The 18294-nt window shown below is 51.6% G+C and overlaps 1 protein-coding gene across 4 annotated transcripts in view; it reads right to left on the bottom strand.

The window, feature by feature from the left end:
* Nucleotides 1-17661, bottom strand: part of Pitpnm3 (PITPNM family member 3) — a 92601-nt gene extending 74940 nt beyond the window's left edge. For 2 of the 4 annotated variants that reach the window (XM_052756252.1, XM_052756255.1), the window contains exons 1-3: nucleotides 17546-17661; nucleotides 2568-2609; nucleotides 20-115 (exon numbers count right to left, since the gene is read on the bottom strand). In XM_052756252.1, the coding sequence (XP_052612212.1) occupies nucleotides 20-115; nucleotides 2568-2609; nucleotides 17546-17567 (160 nt within the window). In that variant the 5' untranslated portion in view covers nucleotides 17568-17661. Of the gene's footprint in view, nucleotides 1-19; nucleotides 116-1237; nucleotides 1393-2567; nucleotides 2610-17545 lie in introns of those variants that run through there. The other 2 variants (XM_052756254.1, XM_052756253.1) reach the window with 2 other exon arrangements.
* Between the last annotated feature and the right edge of the window lie 633 nt (nucleotides 17662-18294).

Raw genomic sequence — 18294 nt, 5'->3', positions numbered from 1 at the left:
GGAGAGGGAGCTCACTCACCTCTAGCATCAAAGAATTCGTCATCTGAACTCTCCACCGAATCACTGAGGACATTCCGAAGGTGCCAGGGGGCACTGCCACCCGGGGAAGGGCCACCTACCAAAGAGAGTGTATGTGTTAGTCAACACTAAGAGAATGACCCACTACGGTGGGGTCAGTCCCAGGCCCCTCAGATAAAAGTCAGCTACATCCTCCAGGTCTGAGTTCTCCCCCTCTGTAGCCTCAGACCACACTAATCCTTCTCACCACAGGGTTTTCAGTTAAGTCCAAAAACTCTCTCTGAGGAAGCTCCACAGGGAAAGAGTTGAGGGGAAGATGAGAGACCTAGCCAAGGAGACAGTGTATTGGTCAGCAGACACTGAGCCATGGTAATAAATTATCTCAGCTCTTTATAGCAGCACTGATTCACTTCCACTTCCACGGGTCAGATAAGACTCTTATCATTCTCGCTCCAAGGGGCCACCACCTTATGATGTCACCATCTCCAAATGAGATGTCAAGGTCCAGTGAAGCAAGGAAACGCAGAACATCATGCCCAGTTTTAAACTCTTCTGCCCAGAAATGGCATGCTCTGTTCACATTTCACTGGCCAAAGTCACATGGGAAGACCAGGCATCCTGTTGACCACCAAAGATGTCAGCCACACACAGCACATGCAGGCCATGACAGGACTCAGCACTACCCACATCCGAGTGAGGAGGGACATGACTGAGGATGTGTCCTGCCTCTGCCATTAGCAATCTGAAAAGCCATTCCCTGTCCATCCCAGCCTCAGTTTCCCCATTGCAGACAATCAATCTCCAACTGAATGGATAAGAAAGTCTATACTCAGTGCTCGAGTTTCAAGAGGCTCGGAAATGGCAGCAGCTACTGGCAGTTTCCTCGGAGAGCAGCATGCAGGGCTAAGGGCCCCCCAGAGCAGAGAGGAAACATGGACACTGAGAGTGGCCCCTTACACCAAACTCTGCCCCATCTTACTTCCTGCCCTGGGGCCAAGGGGAAGTAGGGCAAGGACACAGCTGGCACCTACTCCCCCTGCCCCCGCCCCGCCCCGCTCTCTAGTTCTCTCTGTTCAGCACTTTGGGGCTCCCATGGGACCAGCATGCACATGAAGTCCTCTGCATACACACTCCAAGGCCTGTGAGATGCAAGAGAGTGCAGGTAGATTGCAATCTGGCTTGAGAATGAAAACCATGGAAGTGGTAGAAGAAAATCAACCTGGTAATTTTCCTGCAGAAGTTCCCAAAGACAGAGGCATAACTTGTTCATCATAGTATTTCAAGTGATACCAATACTGCAAGAGAAACCCCAGTGCTCATGTTCAGGAGATGAGCTTTACACATCCATACACAGACATATGAGATTCCCAGCAACTGTTGAAAGAATGAAGTAGTGCTTTAGGTGCTGACATGGAAAGATACCCATGAAGTATGGTTAGGAGAAATACACAAGAAAGTTCCAGAACATTCTTTTGACCTCATTTTTAAAAATTACATACACCTGCATACTGAGGGATATGTGCGGCATGTCGGTTAAGGGCTCGGGCCTGGGTTCAAGCTCAGGCCTTGTCTCTTAGAAGCTGTGTGATCTCAAGTGAGTTGCCTCTCCTCTCTGTGTCTCGGTTTCTTCATCTATACTGTGGGGCTAGTCTATGCCAGCCTTATGAGCTTATTGCAAAGATTAAACAAAATGCATTGAAAAGCTTAGCATCATGTCTTGCAAAGATCAAGTGTTTGGAACAGTAATTATTACATAAATACACTTCCAGAGGTGTTAAAATGTTTGGGAGGACACATGCCAAGATGCCGTTTATAAACATTTATCTCTATGGAGTGGAATTTGATAAGAGACAGAGGAAACTCAGCTTCAACACTGCGTGTGTAATCTTATATGATTACCAAGATTTTTGTCTCCTTTTACCAGTTCTACAAGGCACCTTCCTCACATTAACATCTTTGGAACTGGGTGGTGACTTAGGGGGATGGTACATCATGAGCAAAATAGCATCATTCATTCCTTCTCCTCACTGATATGTAAAATAAGGCTGCATCCTGTAGTCTGTGCATGTTCAGTAAAAAACAAAAAACAACAACAAAAAAAACAGTAAAATCAACATGCAGTGGGGTACATCTTCCCTGGGGCAGAGGCTTTGGCCATCAGACTCTCACATCCTGTCGCCACAGAGGGCTGGGGGCTAATACCAACAATGCTCCTGCCTCAGCTTCCCCATCTGTATGATAAGAAACATGATTAAGGATCCCCCATGGGGAAAAAAATGTACCTCTGAATCTAGAGGAGTCCATCTGGAACACAGTTGGTACCAAGAACCATGAAAGGTGGGCTCCTCCCCAGCCTCAAGCAAGGAGCACCTTACAATGTACTCTGTGGGAACCTGCTATAGCCCCAGCTCACCCCATCCCACCAACCTGCAGGATGCTGGCACTGCTCCCCACCCTGTGCATGATGAGTTTTTGGAGAGGCCAGCCCTCCTGCCCTGCCCTGCCCTGCCCTGCCCTGCCCTGCCCAGCACAAACTCCCAGACACATACCCAGGTTATGCTCTATGGTTTGCAGCCAAGAGAGAGAACATTCTGAAACACAAAAGGGCAGAGGTCACAGGAAGCACGGACATGGAATCCTCTCTAGATGCAAAGTCATTTCTGCCCCCCACACTTTCTATGAAGCCCCTCGAAACTTCAGCAGGACAGGGTCACTCAGTTTCCCACCCTTAAGCCCTGGGTTTACTGAAAGGAGGTCTGATTGTGACTTTCTGCCATGGATATGAAACTATTTTCCAAATGTATGTGGAAGTTTTGGGCTAGTGCAATAAGACAAGAAAAAAATGGAAAATATAGATTGAAAAACAAGAAACAAACCCGAGTCTATTCTGAGATCACATGATCATCTACACAGAAGGCAAAAACTCCACAGAAAGAGAAACTACTAGAACTAGTGCTTGAGTATAGCATGACAGCAGGAACCAAGATTAATATGCAAGAATTCACTGCATTCCTACACACTAATAACTAAACAGCTGGAATTTGATTTATACCTAAATATTTTATGATATGCTAAATACAATTGTCTTCTCATTTTCAAATATATGTAGAGATTTTTGTGACTCCAAAACACAACCAGTGGGGCTAGAGAGATGCATCAGAAGTTAAAAACACACACAGCTCTTGCAAAGGGCCCAACTTCCATTCCTGCATCAGGAGGCTCTGGACTGCCTGTACTCCAGCTCAGGGGGATCTGACTCCTTTGTCCTGCAAAGGCCCTGCACTCCTGAGCACTGACTCACACCCAGACACACACACACACACACATACACACACACACACACACACACACACACAAATAAATAAATAAATAAATAAAAATAAATCTGAAAAAAAAAAAAAGAATTTAAAAATAGTGGCCAGGCAGTGGTGACGCACACCTTTAATCCCACCACTTGGGAAGCAGAGGCAGGCAGATTTCTGAGTTCGAGGTCAGCCTGGTCTACAGAGCTAGTTCCAGGACAGCCAGGGCTACACAGAGAAACCCTGTCTCAAACAACAACAACAACAACAAATCATTTAAAATTTGTCCCAGACTTACACTAACTTCATTAATACAGTTTTCTCAAGACACAGGTGTCAGTTATTAAAATTATCATATAGCCTATATGAATACATACTGTATATCGATATACAAACATCCCTTACTCTCCGAGTCTATTTCATTCCTAAGAAGTAAGAGCTTGCTTGCAGGGTAAGAAAAGTGTTGTCATCCTTGTCTATTCAACTGCTGCACTTGGGACAGTGAACAGTGAGCACTTATGTAGTGATGGAGCCATTTGGAGAGTTGCTAGGGTCTCTCTGGTTCCTGAGTTTGAATAACCAGAGTTGAGTGACAGGCCTCTGCACATGAAGATGCTCACACACATACCATATGCACAAGTGCAAAGACATAGGCATTCCTGCCAACCTCCTGCTTCTGGCATGTGCCACAGCCTGAGCAAAAAGAGAAAAGGGCTCATCATCCTCACAGCGGCCCCCAGTACCGGCCATATCATCTGAGGTCACTGCAACATTCCGAGGGTCCCCAGAGGGCACTGGGGCAGGAATAGGGAGACCCTGTCAGGGGGAGCACGTTCTCCCAGCTGGGATAGAGCAATGAAGAGGCTGGTGGGCGTCAAAGGAAGCTGCCATCCATCCCACAGGCACTGCCAGGAGTGCTGGGGACACTGTGGTGAATAAAAGGGACAGGGTGGGATTTCTGCCACGCTCACATCCTAAGAGGCTGCCGAGAGGCCCCCTGGATCACCTAAAGAACAAAAATCACCCCGTGGGAGAAGGTGCTACAAACTTAGACCTGCCCCTTTCCACCTCTTCCTTCCGCAAGTGTTTCTAACAGCGCCATCACTGCCTGGAAAAGACAGGCACATGCATGGGTCTGTTACCCAGCCTGGCTCATGGGAAGCACTTGCTGACACATGCCAGTCTTGCATGTGAGCCGACCTGGCAGCTCCCTTCTTCTGCAGCTCACAGCAGCTCTCCTCTCTGACAATAACTTCACCTTCCACTGTGTTCAAATTGTATCTTGGAGTTGATTTTCAATTGTGCATTTTGACTTATTCACAATTACCCTCCTTGTTTTCTTCCTTCCTTCCTTTCTTTTTTCTGTTTTGTTTTGTTTTTTGTTTTTCGAGACAGGGTTTCTCTGTGTAGCCTTGGCTGTCCTGGAACTAGATCTGTAGAGCAGGCTGGCCTCGAACTCACAGATCCGCCTGCTTCTGCCTCCCAAGTGCTGTGATTAAAGGCGTGTGCTACCACTGCCCGGCACCCTCCTTGCTTTCAAACTACATGCCTGCATTCTTTTTCATGTGTACTGTAGGTCTGTTTAAAGAAGACACCAGGCCTTCTCTCCCATTGGGTAGAGTCTACACAAAACCACTTCTGTAAAGGCAACCGGGGACCCCAGCTATATATAATGTGCTGGCTGGTTTCGTGTGTCAATTTGACACAAGCTGGAGTCATCAGAGAGGAAGGAGCCTCAGTTGAGGAAATGCCTCCATGAGATCCAGCTCTGAGGCATTTTCTCAATTAGTGACTAATGGGGGAAGGTCTAGCCCATGGTGGGTGGTGCCATCCCTGGGCTCATAGTCCTGGGTTCTATAAGAAAGCAGGCTGAAGAAGCGAGGGGAAACAAGCCAGTAAGCAGCAACCCTCCATGGCCTCTGCATCAGCTCCTGTTCCAGGTTCCTACCCTGTTCCTATCTTGACTTCCTTTGACTTACATGGAAGTGTAAGCTGAATTAACCCTTCCCTCCCCAACTTGCTTTTGGGTCATGGTGTTTCATCACAATAGGAATCCTAATGAAGGTATATGCCTAATATAAAAAAGAACGTGGAGCCAGGTGTGATGGCAAAACTTTAATCCCAGTACCCAGTAGGCAGAGGCAGACAGATCTCTGTCAGTTCTGGGCCAGCTGGGTGTACATAGTGAGTTCCAGGCCAGTTAGAGCTACATAGTGAGATCTTATCTTAAAAAAAAATTAAAAATAAAATAAAAAATAAAAATAAACCTACAAGAATGGTCATGTTAAGAAGTAGCTGTCGCCGGGCGGTGGTGGCGCACGCCTTTAATCCCAGCACTCGGGAGGCAGAGCCAGGCGGATCTCTGTGAGTTCGAGGCCAGCCTGGGCTACCAAGTGAGTCCCAGGAAAGGCGCAAAGCTACACAGAGAAACCCTGTCTCAAAAAACCAAAAAAAAAAAAAAAAAAAAAAAGAAGTAGCTGTCAAGGTCAGCAAGGTGGCTCAGCAGGTAAGGGTGATTGCCATCCAAGCCTGCAGACCTGCATTTGATCCTGGACCCCACACAGTAGAAGAGAATCAACTCCCGGAAAGTTGTGGCAAATGTATGCCTACACACATACATGTGCATGTGTACACACACACACACACACACACACACACACACACACACACACACACACACAATAAATAAATGTAAAAAATATATATTCAGAAGAAGCAACTGGCTCCTGGATGGGAGAGGACAGTCTGTGGACAGGCCCTCTGATACGTTGGCAGACCCTCTCTACGCTGATTTTAGCCAATGGCAAAGGTCATATTTCAAAGGAGGAAAAGAGCGCAGGAGACTGTCTGAGGGGAAGACTGCTTGGAAAAGATATCAGGCAAGCTGGGAACTGAATGATGAGAAAGACCGGACACACAAAGCAAGTGTGTGTGTGTGTGTGTGTGTGTGTGTGTGTGTGTGTTCCTTAAGGGGTGTGCGCTCTCAACCCTCCACTCTGCCTTCCTAGGACTGTTCCTACATTACAGGCAATCAGTTGCCAGGCATGGGTAAAAGTTCTGCACAGAGCTTGGAGCGTGGGCTTTTGAGTGACACGACCTTGCCTTCACTCACTTCTCTATAATTCAAAGCAAACTAACCTTCTCGGAGCCTCAGTTTTTCTCATCTCTCAAACGGGCATCATGAGCCTTCCTTCATTGTTACAAGATTTTGATTTGAGATCAGCCACCAGAGTTTCCAGCCCACTGCCTGGAGGAAGACTTTGTCATCCATAGACCCGAGACTCAAGGCAGGGAACGAATACCCAAGGAACTTCTAGCTGCTGCCAGGCGACTCCTTCAGGCTTATGTCTTCCAAGGCTCAGCATGTCTCTACCTGAGGACAATTACCTAAAACCTGAAATCAGCATCAAGGAGAAGAGACAACTAAGCCCTGCCTACAGAGAAACTACTGCTACTCCACAGTCCCAAGCTGGGCCTGCAGGAGGGGGCTGTTAGAGCCATCCTCAATCTGCCTCCAGACCCACCAGCCCCCCTACCTCCGGCCCAGTGTGGACTCTAAGAACTTGTGACAGGCCTGAGTTTCTCCCACATGAGTCAAGCCAGACCACCAGCTCAGATCACTGGCTCCATCTCAGGCCCCACATCTATAACAGACAGAAAGGCAGGCACAGCCAGACAGGAACCTTCTGCTCTGTCCTAAAGGACCTCAGGTCAGTCTTGCCTGAAGGCAGAGTGCCCTCTTTAAGGAGACACTGCCCTGTGCGTAGGAGCCCTGGCTAGAGGAGAAGCCACCCCACAGGAAGGAGACAGGAGTATAGGCCAATGCTTCCTGGGCCAAACCTTAGACCAGATGGTGCCTGGAGGGAGGAGGGGCACGGAGAGGAACTGGAACCATCCTGGCCCTTTGGAGTGCTGGCTCAAGGCACAGCCCTACTCTGCCTTGCATAGAGCAGAGGGCAAGGAGCTTGATCCTTGAGCCAGATTCCATACAAGTGCTCTCGGTCCAGGCAGGGTCACACAGGGTGGACCACACCCCAAGAAGATACCTAGTGCCCTTTCTTGGGGAGGAGACCCAAGCTGAGCCTCAAAGAAAGAAATGAGCAGGGCAGACAGAGGCAGAATAGGGCCCGGGAAAGGCATGACCACAGTGGCAGCCATTTCCAGGCAAAGAGGACATAGAACTCCCCACCTCCCAGTTAGTAACTCAGTATGTCAGAATCAGGGAAGGACCACGGACATTTGCTAGGAGCCATGACTCTGGGATATCCAAATAACATACATGACTCCTAGATCCCAAGATGAAGCAAGTGCCTCTGAGCATAGCCTGGGTTGCACAGCCCAGGGCCTGTCTATACTTATACCCGCCTGCCTGGCAGTGACTGTTGCCGCACGGCATCTGAAACTGTCCTAGTGGCACAGATACACTGAAACACCGGTGTGTCAGCAGAGAAGGTGACAGGGAGGCGAGGTTACAACCCTTAGTAGACATCCCTACCCACCATCATGCTCACACAGACAAGTGGGCTCTATAAGCCGGTGCTGCAGTCAAAGTCCTGGCCATTAGTGTGGCTGAAATGTGTTCTGGTCTGGGAACACACACACACACACACACACACACACACACACACACACACAAACACATCACTGATCCTCATGACAGTGGGACCTCAAAGTCAGGAGGCAGCCTGTGGAGTTTGGTACTTTATGGATGGAGCCTGAGGGAGGATCTACAGACAGACAGGTGACTGACCCCCTCTTTCCCACTGCTTCTGCGGCCATCTCCTCATCATCATCATCATCATCCTCCTCATCCTTCTTCTCCTCCTCCTCTTCTTTCTCCGATACCTTCCTCCTCCCTTCAAGGAGCCTGCCCACTTCCATTGACCTTGTTCCCAGCTTAGATATTTACCAATTACTTTGTGCCTCAGTTTCTCCTCTGTAAAACAGGGATAATGGTCATACTTACATCACAAGTAATGAAGAGGTTAAATGAGTGAATATTTGAGAAAGGCTCAGCATAGTACCCAGTCTCCATTGCTGCCATAACAGGGCGTGTTAAGGGGCTGCCAAGATGACTCCGTGGGTAAAGGCACTTACTGTGAAAGCCTGATGACCCTTGTTTGATCCCCAGAACCTACATAGTAGAATGAGAGAATCAGTTCCTGCAAATCGACCTCTGATCTCCACACATGTCTGTCACACACACACACACACACACACACACACACACACACACACACACACACGCTAAATAAAGTGGAAAAAAATCAGTAAAGGAACGTGTGAAATGGAATAAGAAGCCACGAATATCCAAGGGCTTTTCTTTGCTTATTTCTTAAGCGGAAATTTCTAAGAGCAGGCCGCTCTCCTGGGGCCCCTGGAATGGGAGCTGCCCCTCTCCTCCCCTCCCACCATCTGGCCCTAGCCACACTAGCCATCGGGAACTTTCCATGCTTCTCCCTCTTCCTCCAAGCCTTTAGTGGGGCCTCCATTCTCCACCCCATTCCTGCTAGGAGAAGGGGAGGCACTTCCCTGCTCCCAGGCTGGACTGGTGCCTGATTCCTCACCAGTGTCCCATCACAGACAGTCACTGTCTGCTTCTCTGCCATCCTGCCCCTCTGGACCATGGGCTTCCCCAGAGGAGACACCTGGCAGGAACCATAGTCTCTCCCTGCACAGGGCTGTGTGATAAAAGTTCTCTTGGAGCTCAGCATGGAACAGCACAGGAAGGACCTCAGGAAGGTTGCTCTCTGGAGAGCATACCCCAAGCTGTGCCCTCAGGCCCCCTTTGTAGGTCAGGGTGAGAATGGGGACCAGATAGTCCAGGGACAACCAACTCATGCTTGGCCTTCAAGGGGCTGTGCGGCCACCCAGGGAGGGATGAGAGGCCAGGAGAAGCTGCTTCCAGAAAAAGGCATTATTGAAGGAAACCAGCGCTGGTCGGGGGTTGGTTGCTATAGAAACAGTCCTAACTATCTCCTAAAATGCTAGATGTGCCACTGATGAGCTGTGTACTGATCTCTTTCAGGGGACTGTCAGGAACCCCAAAGGGGCTGTCTGCTATGGTACCCAGCTTCAGGAGCCAGCATCCTGAAGGATCCTGAAGGAGAGATCAGCTTTCAGGACAACCAAGTAGATCCAGTCCATGGGAGCACACCCAAGAGCTGGGGATGAGCCTTCAAGATGCAGAATCATCCCAACAACAACTGGAGTCCTTAAACCAACAATAGCCTAAACCTCGACCTCAACCATATCCTAAACCTTAGATTCAGCCATTAACACAGACTAGAAACTAGAACCTGAGTCTGACCACATGACAAGTGACAAGACCAGGCACAGGAGGAACCCAGCCATGGCCGTACATGGCACCCAGTCTAGATCCAGGGCCACATCAAATAATTTGCAGGCATATCCAACCTGTAGCCTAAAGCCCACATGTGACTAGGGAGCACTATGATTGTGGTCTAACACAAAACTGTAAATTTATTTAACATATTAGGAGATTTTTATTTTGTAACTCCATTGCATAGATCTCAAGAATTAACTTTGTAGGTGACAACATCACACCACAATATCATAAGGTTGTTTATGCCTTAAGAATGTTTTTGCAGGCCAGGCATGGTGGCACAGGCCTTTAATCCCAGCACGTAGGGGGCAGAGGCAAGCAGATCTCTATTTGTTCAAGGCCAGCCTGGTCTACAAAGCGAGTTCCAGGCTAGCCAGGGCCACACAGAGAAATCCTGTCTCGAAAAACCAAGAAAAGAAAAGAATGTTTTTGCAGCACACTGTAGCCACTATACTGCATTTTATACACTGCAGGAGTTTCTATGACCTGCTGCCTTCCCAAATGCAGGGATGTCCCTGCAAGGAGGAGTTCAGGGGAAGAGGGAGGATGGGTACAGTGCAGGGACTAGAACCTCGGTCTCCATGCCTGGCCCAGTTGGCCAAACCAGTTGCTTTGGGAAAGATGTGCTTTTGAAGACCTGCTGGTATCTTATAAATATGCCATTTAAATACCCCTTAATTACCTTATTTAGGAGATAATGAGTGATTAATAGCTTTGGCTATCTATTGTACTTTCATTTGCTCTGCCAATTCGACTTCCAACAGTTCTGAATTCTCTGGAACAGTTTCCCCAAGGCCCAGATGTCCCCCCTATGTCCCTCCAGGCTCTTGTTTCATAAGGCAGAAGTTGTCTCCTCTAACACATAGGAAACTCTCCATAGCACCTGCCACTGTGTCACATGTGGGAGAACGTGGGGCAGCCTGGGGTGTTGGGACAGAGGATGGCATTCTCCTTAACCACCCCAGGACCCCTCTGTAGGGACCAGAGAATAAGGATTTAACATCTGTGTATCCAGCCAGTGGATAAAGAGACTCCTCGGGGAATGCTGTACGTTCTTGCAGGAACCACCACCTCAGGGAGATGGCCAGCTTTGGGTAAGGGCATCAAAGGCTGCCATCAGCAGGAAGCAAACCGCAAGAAAGAACAGCTCCCTGCCACACCCCAACAACGGCCAGTGTGACCCCATATGGACACCCCATTCCACCTGCAACTCCCAGACTGTAAGGATGGGCTTCAAGGTGATCTCTGCCCTCAGGCCCCTCCATTTGGTGCCAAATCACAGTGCCAGCAATTGCCAGTGAGCCAGCGAAGCCCCGGAGGCAGGCCGGATAATTCTGTCTTCACTGCCCCAGATTATACTACGCAAGAAGGAAACAAAACACAGCCAAGGATAAACACATTCCCCACACCAGGCCCTAATAGGAGGCTCAAAATAGCTATGCTGCCAGGGGTGACTCCAGAATTGCTGAGCTCAGACCAGGCTCATAAAGGGAAGCCACAGCAGAGCTGAAGGGAGTTCTGATCCAGAAGGATGGCACTTGGGACCAATCTGGACCAATCCAGAAAAGGTCAAATGTGTTGACCAAGGTATGCATGAAGACAGGCTCCCAGGACATGCTCAGAGCCTTCCAGCTGCCAGCCCACCTTGAGCTCCTGGTCACAAAGTCTGTAGACCTAAGTCTGTCCCTGAGGAGGGCAGGAGGGCAGTGACGTGCTCTGCAAATACCCAAAGCCGAACAAACACAGCGTCAGCAACAGCCGGCTCAGAAGAGGCCTCTCCATCCACCAGAACTCGGCGCCCCTCCCAGACGGAGCCCAGTGTGTTTCTATTTCTGCTTTCAACCCTTGTTTGGCATCCCTAGCCAACAGACGGGCCACTTCTCCTGCCTCCAGAATAATGGGTCATGGAGAAGTGGCACACCTCCTCACTGGCCTCGCCTGCCCAACACACCTAGCGACAGCCTGACACGGGGAGACCCCCCCCCATCAGCCATCTACACCCAGATGCATGGGCCAACTTCTCACCCCCAGGCGCCTCCAGTGCACCCCATACTGTGACCCACTCCAGCCACAGACAGCCTCACCATGCCACCAAACACGTCTCGTCAGCCTCAAACTGAAAACTGATTGTTCCACTGGCTCAAAGCCTGGCCCCATCTGGGGTATGCTGGAGGAAGCAGGTCAGCTGACTAGGTCCCCCTGCAGGGACCCAGCTCTTACCTAGAGCCAAGACAAGCAGGAAGACCCTGTCACCCTACCCACATGCGTACCCCAGTTGGGGGCTGTGGCCACACAGCTGTGCAGGCCTCCGCAGGCACACGTGGGACCTTGGAGGTGGCATTTACCTCCGGAGTGACTCACTAAGGCTCCCATTCCTTGGGAAAGGGGGTGCAATTTAGCATTTTCTTTCTCTTTAGAAAACAAGAATTTTAAAAGAGAGCGAGTAGAGAGATTTGAGGGAGTGGGTGGGGAGCTCGGATCTCATTTGAGTTCCAAACTTATTTGCTATGCATTCTCTCCTACCCCTCCCATTCCCAAACCTCTCCCTAGGGGGGCTCTGGCCACCCTCTTCCATGAGACTCGGTGACAAGCTGAAGTCAGAGACCCCCACCCCAGAAGGCTTAGGCTGTGAATATCCTTGACTCCCCAGGGATGCTCAACCCTCAACTCCCCCAGATCCCATCCACAAGAGGTGAGGCCCTTTCCTAGAGCAGTGAAGACAGATAGACCCTAGGGAGAGGGTGGGTAGAAAAGAAAGCACAGATAGAGCTGCATAGAACTTCCAGCCCCTCCCGAACCCACGCTCTTCTTCCTCATTCCTTTCTACAGATGCAAAAGCTGAGTCTCAGAGAGGGCTGTTCAAGGTCAACCCATGCCAGGTTAGACAATATAATGTTGGATGCAAGAATGGAAGAGTCCTGCCTGCTAGTCTCAGTCTGCCTCCAAGTCCATGGGTGAGTCTAGAACCAGATGCTCAACCTTCCTGAGGTTCACTTTCCCCATCTACAAAATCGGAACAACATTATGATTGTATGTGTGCCCATTCCCTCATTCGTACCCCTCCTAACCCCCTGCCCCATCGCTGCAAAGAGGTGCTATCTGGCCATCAGAAGGGAAATAATGTGGTGGGCTTCCATAAAAAGGAGCCAGATGCAAACTCCTGGTTCTTTCTTCCTTTCTGCAAGCCAGGCATCTCAGAGTATCCCTGGGAAGTGGCTGGTTCTTTCTTAGAAACCTCCAGTTCCCAGAGCCTTGGTTCCTGGAGTTCATATCCCCACCCTTAGTTCAGAGAAGGACCCTTTGCCTCTCACTCTGCCTCCCATCATAAATTTTTAAATCAGATTTATTCATCTTATTTTATGTGTGAGTGTTTGGTGTGTGTGTGTGTGTGTGTGTGTGTGTGTGTGTGTGTGTGTGTGTGTGTGTGTGTGTGTGTACCATGTGTGTGCTTGGTGCCTACAGAGGAGGTCAGAAGAGGGCATCAGATCCCCTGGAACTGGAGTTATAGATGGTGGTGAATCCTCATATGGATGCTGGGAATTGAACTTGGGCCCTTTTCAAGAGCAACAAGTGCTCTTAACCACTGAGCCATCTCTTTACACACACACACACACACACACACACACACACACACCCCTGATGAATTTTTAACAGGCAGACTAAAAGTCTCCAAACTTCTTCTGGCTAGGAACTACCACAGTTTACTGTGATGTACCCTACCCACCAGCTGCAGACACAGCCCCAGAGAGCAAGAGAGAGAGCATCTAGCTGTCTTTAGTATGTTATATGCTATACCCAATGCTATACCCCAACACAGACCAAGGCACAGGGGCCTCCAATGGGAGTGAGGAGCTCCAGACCCAGGGTCACATGCTAAAAGCAGAGCTTCACTTTGGGCTGTACCATTTTTGCTCATATAATAACACCACACCATGATTAAGGGGTTGTGAAGGGTCTCAAACTACGGCCTGTGTGTCAACCGTGGTGACGAGTGATTTTACCGAGATGACAATTTCACACAAGAACCTAAGCGCTAACCTGACTGCAACCAGCCCAGGAAGGCTTCCTGGAGGCAGAGTTTGAGAAAGTCCTGGAGTCTGACATTGCAAAGGGGGACTGTAGTCCCCTTGCAGAAGTGATGGCCTTGCCAAGATACACAGGTGCCCTGTGTATCCTGGTGCCCTAGGCCTGGGAGTTTCCCACACGTGCCTCAGTTCTCCTGCCCTCTTCCCAGAGTGCAAGACCAGCCCTGGTCCCTTCCAGAGGTGAGAATACATATCCACCTCCTAGAGCACTCATGTCTGCTATTACCTTTTCTTGTGGCCTTGAACACACATGTAGGCCTCGGTGTCCCCTTAATCAGGGCTTTGAACCTGAGTATATGCAAGCATCACCCGACCCCCATGTATCAGATTGGTATTTTAGTGCCATTGCTTGTTGCCCCCCCTTAGCCAGCTCCTTCTCCTAAGGCCAACACCTGGAAGTGGCATAAACTGGTTCATCCAGCCTAGAATGCCTGCCCAGCCCTGTGGCATGGGCTCTGGGCTCTCCAAACATTGCTGCCCTTCTCCTAGAGCTTCACAAACTCCATTGGCCACCTGCTGTGTTTCTGTCGAGCCTAGGGACCCAGGTCTCCCATTTGCACTAGCCTGGGGACGGACTCACCCTGCTGGCCCACTAGGATAAAGAGAGGTGGGGATAGCAAGGTTCACAGGAAGGGAGGGGCAGGACTGCTGCCAGAAGGCAGAGCAAGCCCTTCCCAACAGAGGCAGCTCCCGTGCTGGCAGCCCTCCAGCCTCCAGAGCCCTCACAGTGTGCCAGAGGGATTTGTCCAAACACACAAGGTTTACCACCTCGCTGCTGGCCCCCGTGCTCTCTGGAGTTCCTTCCTACCTCTGCAGCAAGTCTCTAGGAACCCAGCACCCCAGCCAGCTGGGTTTCTCTATAGCAGCTCCTGTACACTTGTTCTTTCCCCCTTTATCCAGCCTCCCAATCTTTGCTCAAGCTTCTGCAGAACCAGAAAGCCTGGCCCTTGCCACCATCCTGTCCAAACTCTGCTAGCCTCGAGGAGCCAGCTAGAGAATCCAGCCTTCGCTGCTCCAACCTGCTGCCTCCTCTGACCCACGGGTGGCTCTGTACGGAGAACTGTCATTTCCTTTACAGACTCCCAGTCCTCTCCTCCTCCCTATCACTGATGTTCATCCTGTTTTCTTTTGTTCATGGAGCAAGACCAAGGAGTGTTCTTCCTTCCCAAGTATTGGGGATGGCCAACTATGATGATTCCTAGGTGGCTGAGGTTGCCCCAGAGGTTGGAAACTGGTAATAATCAAGTTGGATCCACTCTCTGCAAATTAATCTCATCCTTTCTGGGATCTGCTTACATTTTCTCTTGTACCTGGGTTCTCCTAGCTACACGAAAGTCCTTGAAATGCTTTCCTTCCACTCCTGGCACAGCTGGCACAGCTGGCACAGCCATGGCTGGCAGCTCAGGCTGTATACAGTACAACTCTAGCACTGCCTGCCAATTACCGTGATGTGATGACCTGGAGTTAGGTACCACAGCAGCCCCAGGACCTAAATCCCATCTCTTCCCTCAGCAACTGGGCTATTGGCCAGTTTTCCGAGGAAACCCCACACAAACCAGGAAGCAGACCCTTTCCTCATGGGCAAGATTCCCACACCCTCTACACAAGACCTACAAGCCTCCCTTTATTCTAGTCTCACCTCTCAGATCCTTCTGCCTTTTGGTCTGTGGGTGGTCATAAGCTGCCACCCGTCTTGGGCATCCCTTCCTTGGATCTCAGTTTCCTCAGCTCTGAACGGAAGGACTGGGCGTCCTCTACTCTAAAGCTTACCTACTATAGTTCAACATAAATGTGGTTGGTGAGAGAGACCAGACTTCCCTCTATACCGTGCCTTTTTAAGTCACTGGGTTTAGGCAGCAAAAGAAGAGAAGGGATGCTAGCAAGCTGCCAAAGCTGCCTGGAAGAGCTGAGAAGGGACAAGTAGTCAGATCTTGCCAGAGGTCATCTGCAGAGCTCCTTGGGGTGGCAGTTGAGTAAGGGATAGAGTCACAGAGGAGGGGAGTCTGGCTTGCCCTGAGGGAAAGGACTGGGTGTGAAATCACGAAGTTGGAGAGCAGCTCCAGGCAGCAGTGCTGGGAGGTCTGGCAACTTCTTCACCTTTCACCGGGTACTCATCCCCATGGACCTCAGCCAAGTACCAAAGGACCCACAAGCCACTCTAAGGGCCTGGGGCTGCCCCTCCCCCAGAATGGGGGGTGTGGGGGTGGAAATATTCCTTAGCCTTCAAACAACTTGGTCTTGCATCCATGCTTTGCCCAGACCCTCTCAGCCACCTCGAGTGAGCTATTTGCCTCTGAAGGTTTTAAAAAGGGGAGTGCCTCCCTACCTCTCAGGATCATGGGGCAGTAAAGGGCTTTAGCATACTACTTGGTGCACAGTCCAAGAAGGGATTGCTTTAACTGCCGTTGCTACTGTGGTGCCCTGACAAAAGACCTGGACCCAGGCGTCCAGACCTGTGCACACACATGAGCACATGCAAAGGGGCCAGCAGACAGGAGCACATGCCCTCCCTTTGTGAAGAGCAAGGGTAGGGAGGGACCAAGGCAGGAGAGAGAAGGGAGCAGAGAGCCTTTTCCAGCCTCCTGGTGTCATCTCACTGTGCCTCCCTCAGGAGGGCAGGGGAGGGAAGTGGGAAAGGGGGTGTTTAGATGCATTTGGTTCTTGCTGTCTCACACAACCAGCCTCTCACTGATAAGATTCCTCTGTAATAACAGGGAGTATAGTCTCAGGTACCTGATTCACAAGGCCAGCGCAAGTCCAAGGATTGGGACCTGTCCCCGGGTCACAGACAGCTCAGTGGCACTCACGTCTAGAGTGTAGACAGATGGCCATGTTCATTCCATCTTTACCATGCCTTATGGGTGGAGAAGTGGCGTTCACACCAGCCCCACCGGGATGGCATGGCACCTGCCAACGTCACAGGCTGGGTGTGAGTTCATGGCAGATTCTCACACGCCAGCTCCCAAGCTAAGGACTGCTGAAACCAGACTTGCCTGTGTGGCCAGCCCTGTGAACACAGGTTTTCCTCAACTTGGCCTCCCAGAGTGCGGTGGGGGTCCAGGGTGCAGATTGGGAAATAGGGGGCTGAATCCGGTCCCCTCCAGGTCCCAGCCAACTCAGGGCCTGGCACCAGAGCAGATGCTGGTGAATGAACGCCTGACTGGATGAATGAAAGAATGACTAACACCCACTCCCTGAGATCCTTGGGCTATAGCACTGAGCTTGCGGAAGAGCAGAGCCCGTGGGACCCCAGCAGAGGCCCCGCCTGCCTAACCAGGCACCTAGGCTCTGCCTCCAGGTCGGGTGGGGGGCGGGGCGGCTCCCCAGCCGTGGAGTATTCCTCCTGTGGCCGGACCAGGAATCCAGGTCTCCGGACCCAGCTGGCAACAGGGAAGGGGGGCTGTCGCATTCAGAATACAGAGTGACAGGACAAGGGGGCGCGTCCTGGTTTGCGTGGCGGGGCGTGGGATGGATCGGCGGCCACGGGACATCCCCTTTAGGTCCCGGTGCTGGGGTCTACTCCCGGGCCTCCCGGAGGGCAGCAACAGCTCCCAACTGCTGGACTGGATAGGACAGCCGCAGACCTGATCCTCTGCTGCTGGGTGAGCAGGATGCCGTGTCCCGCGAGGTGACCCGGGGCGCGGGAAGGACGCGGGGAGCGCGGAACCCCAAATGCAAGCCCGGGGGTCCGGCCCGGTCGCCGCGGTCCCTATGCCTCCGTCCACCTGGAGAGGGGCTCACCTGGGCCGCAGGATCCCTCCCGCCACCCGCCAAGCGCCCCGCTCCGCGCTCACCTGCGCCGCCCGCCTTGGCCATGTCCCGGGCGGCAGGCTCCGCTGCGCTGCCGGCGCTGCTCGCTCCCGGCCGGGCCCCGGCACCTCGGGCCGGAGCGGACTCTCCGCGCGCGCCGCGCCCCCGCGCCCCCGCCCCGCTTGCTCGGCCGCCGCCACCGCAGCCGCCGCCGCCTCGCCGCTCCCTCCCGCTCCCTTAAAGGCGCCGAGCGGCGGCCGCGCCGCCCCCCCTCCGCGCCGCCGGGGAGGGACTGACGACGGAAGGCGCCCGACACCGCCCCCGCGGGCCCGCACCCCCTCCCAAGCCGCGCGGCCACCGCAGCGCGGGGGAGGCGCAGCCCACGATCCGGGGCCACTGAGACCCTGACCCGAGACGAGCCGCCAGTGTAGACAGACTCGGGTTCACAGCTCCAAGACTCTGAAAGCTGGGCAGAGATGGAAACATGGTCTGCGAGCCTGGGGCGCAGTGACCCTGAGACACTGAACCAGAAAGAGACACTCCTACGGCAGAAACACCCTTGGGAGAGAGAGAAATTCAAGGAAATCGGAGCTGGCTAGAGCCAGTGAGAGGGACAGGGCGAGAGCAACAAAGACCAAGACCCAAGAGACCGAAAAACCTAGAACGAAGTCTTGCAGAGATGAGAGACAGTGGGGACTTCTCCATCAGCTCCCGACTCCAGGGGTGCAGGGTGCTTGGACCTTCTCTAGCCTCGGGAGAAAGGGCTTTTGTTCTTTAACACTAAAGGGCCCGT

Source organism: Peromyscus californicus, unplaced genomic scaffold, assembly GCF_007827085.1.
Source record: "Peromyscus californicus insignis strain IS unplaced genomic scaffold, ASM782708v3 Scaffold_3__1_contigs__length_106647218, whole genome shotgun sequence".
NCBI lineage: Eukaryota > Metazoa > Chordata > Mammalia > Rodentia > Cricetidae > Peromyscus > Peromyscus californicus.
Note: the sequence above shows the minus strand (reverse complement) of the source record. Positions and strands in the feature narration are given on the sequence as shown.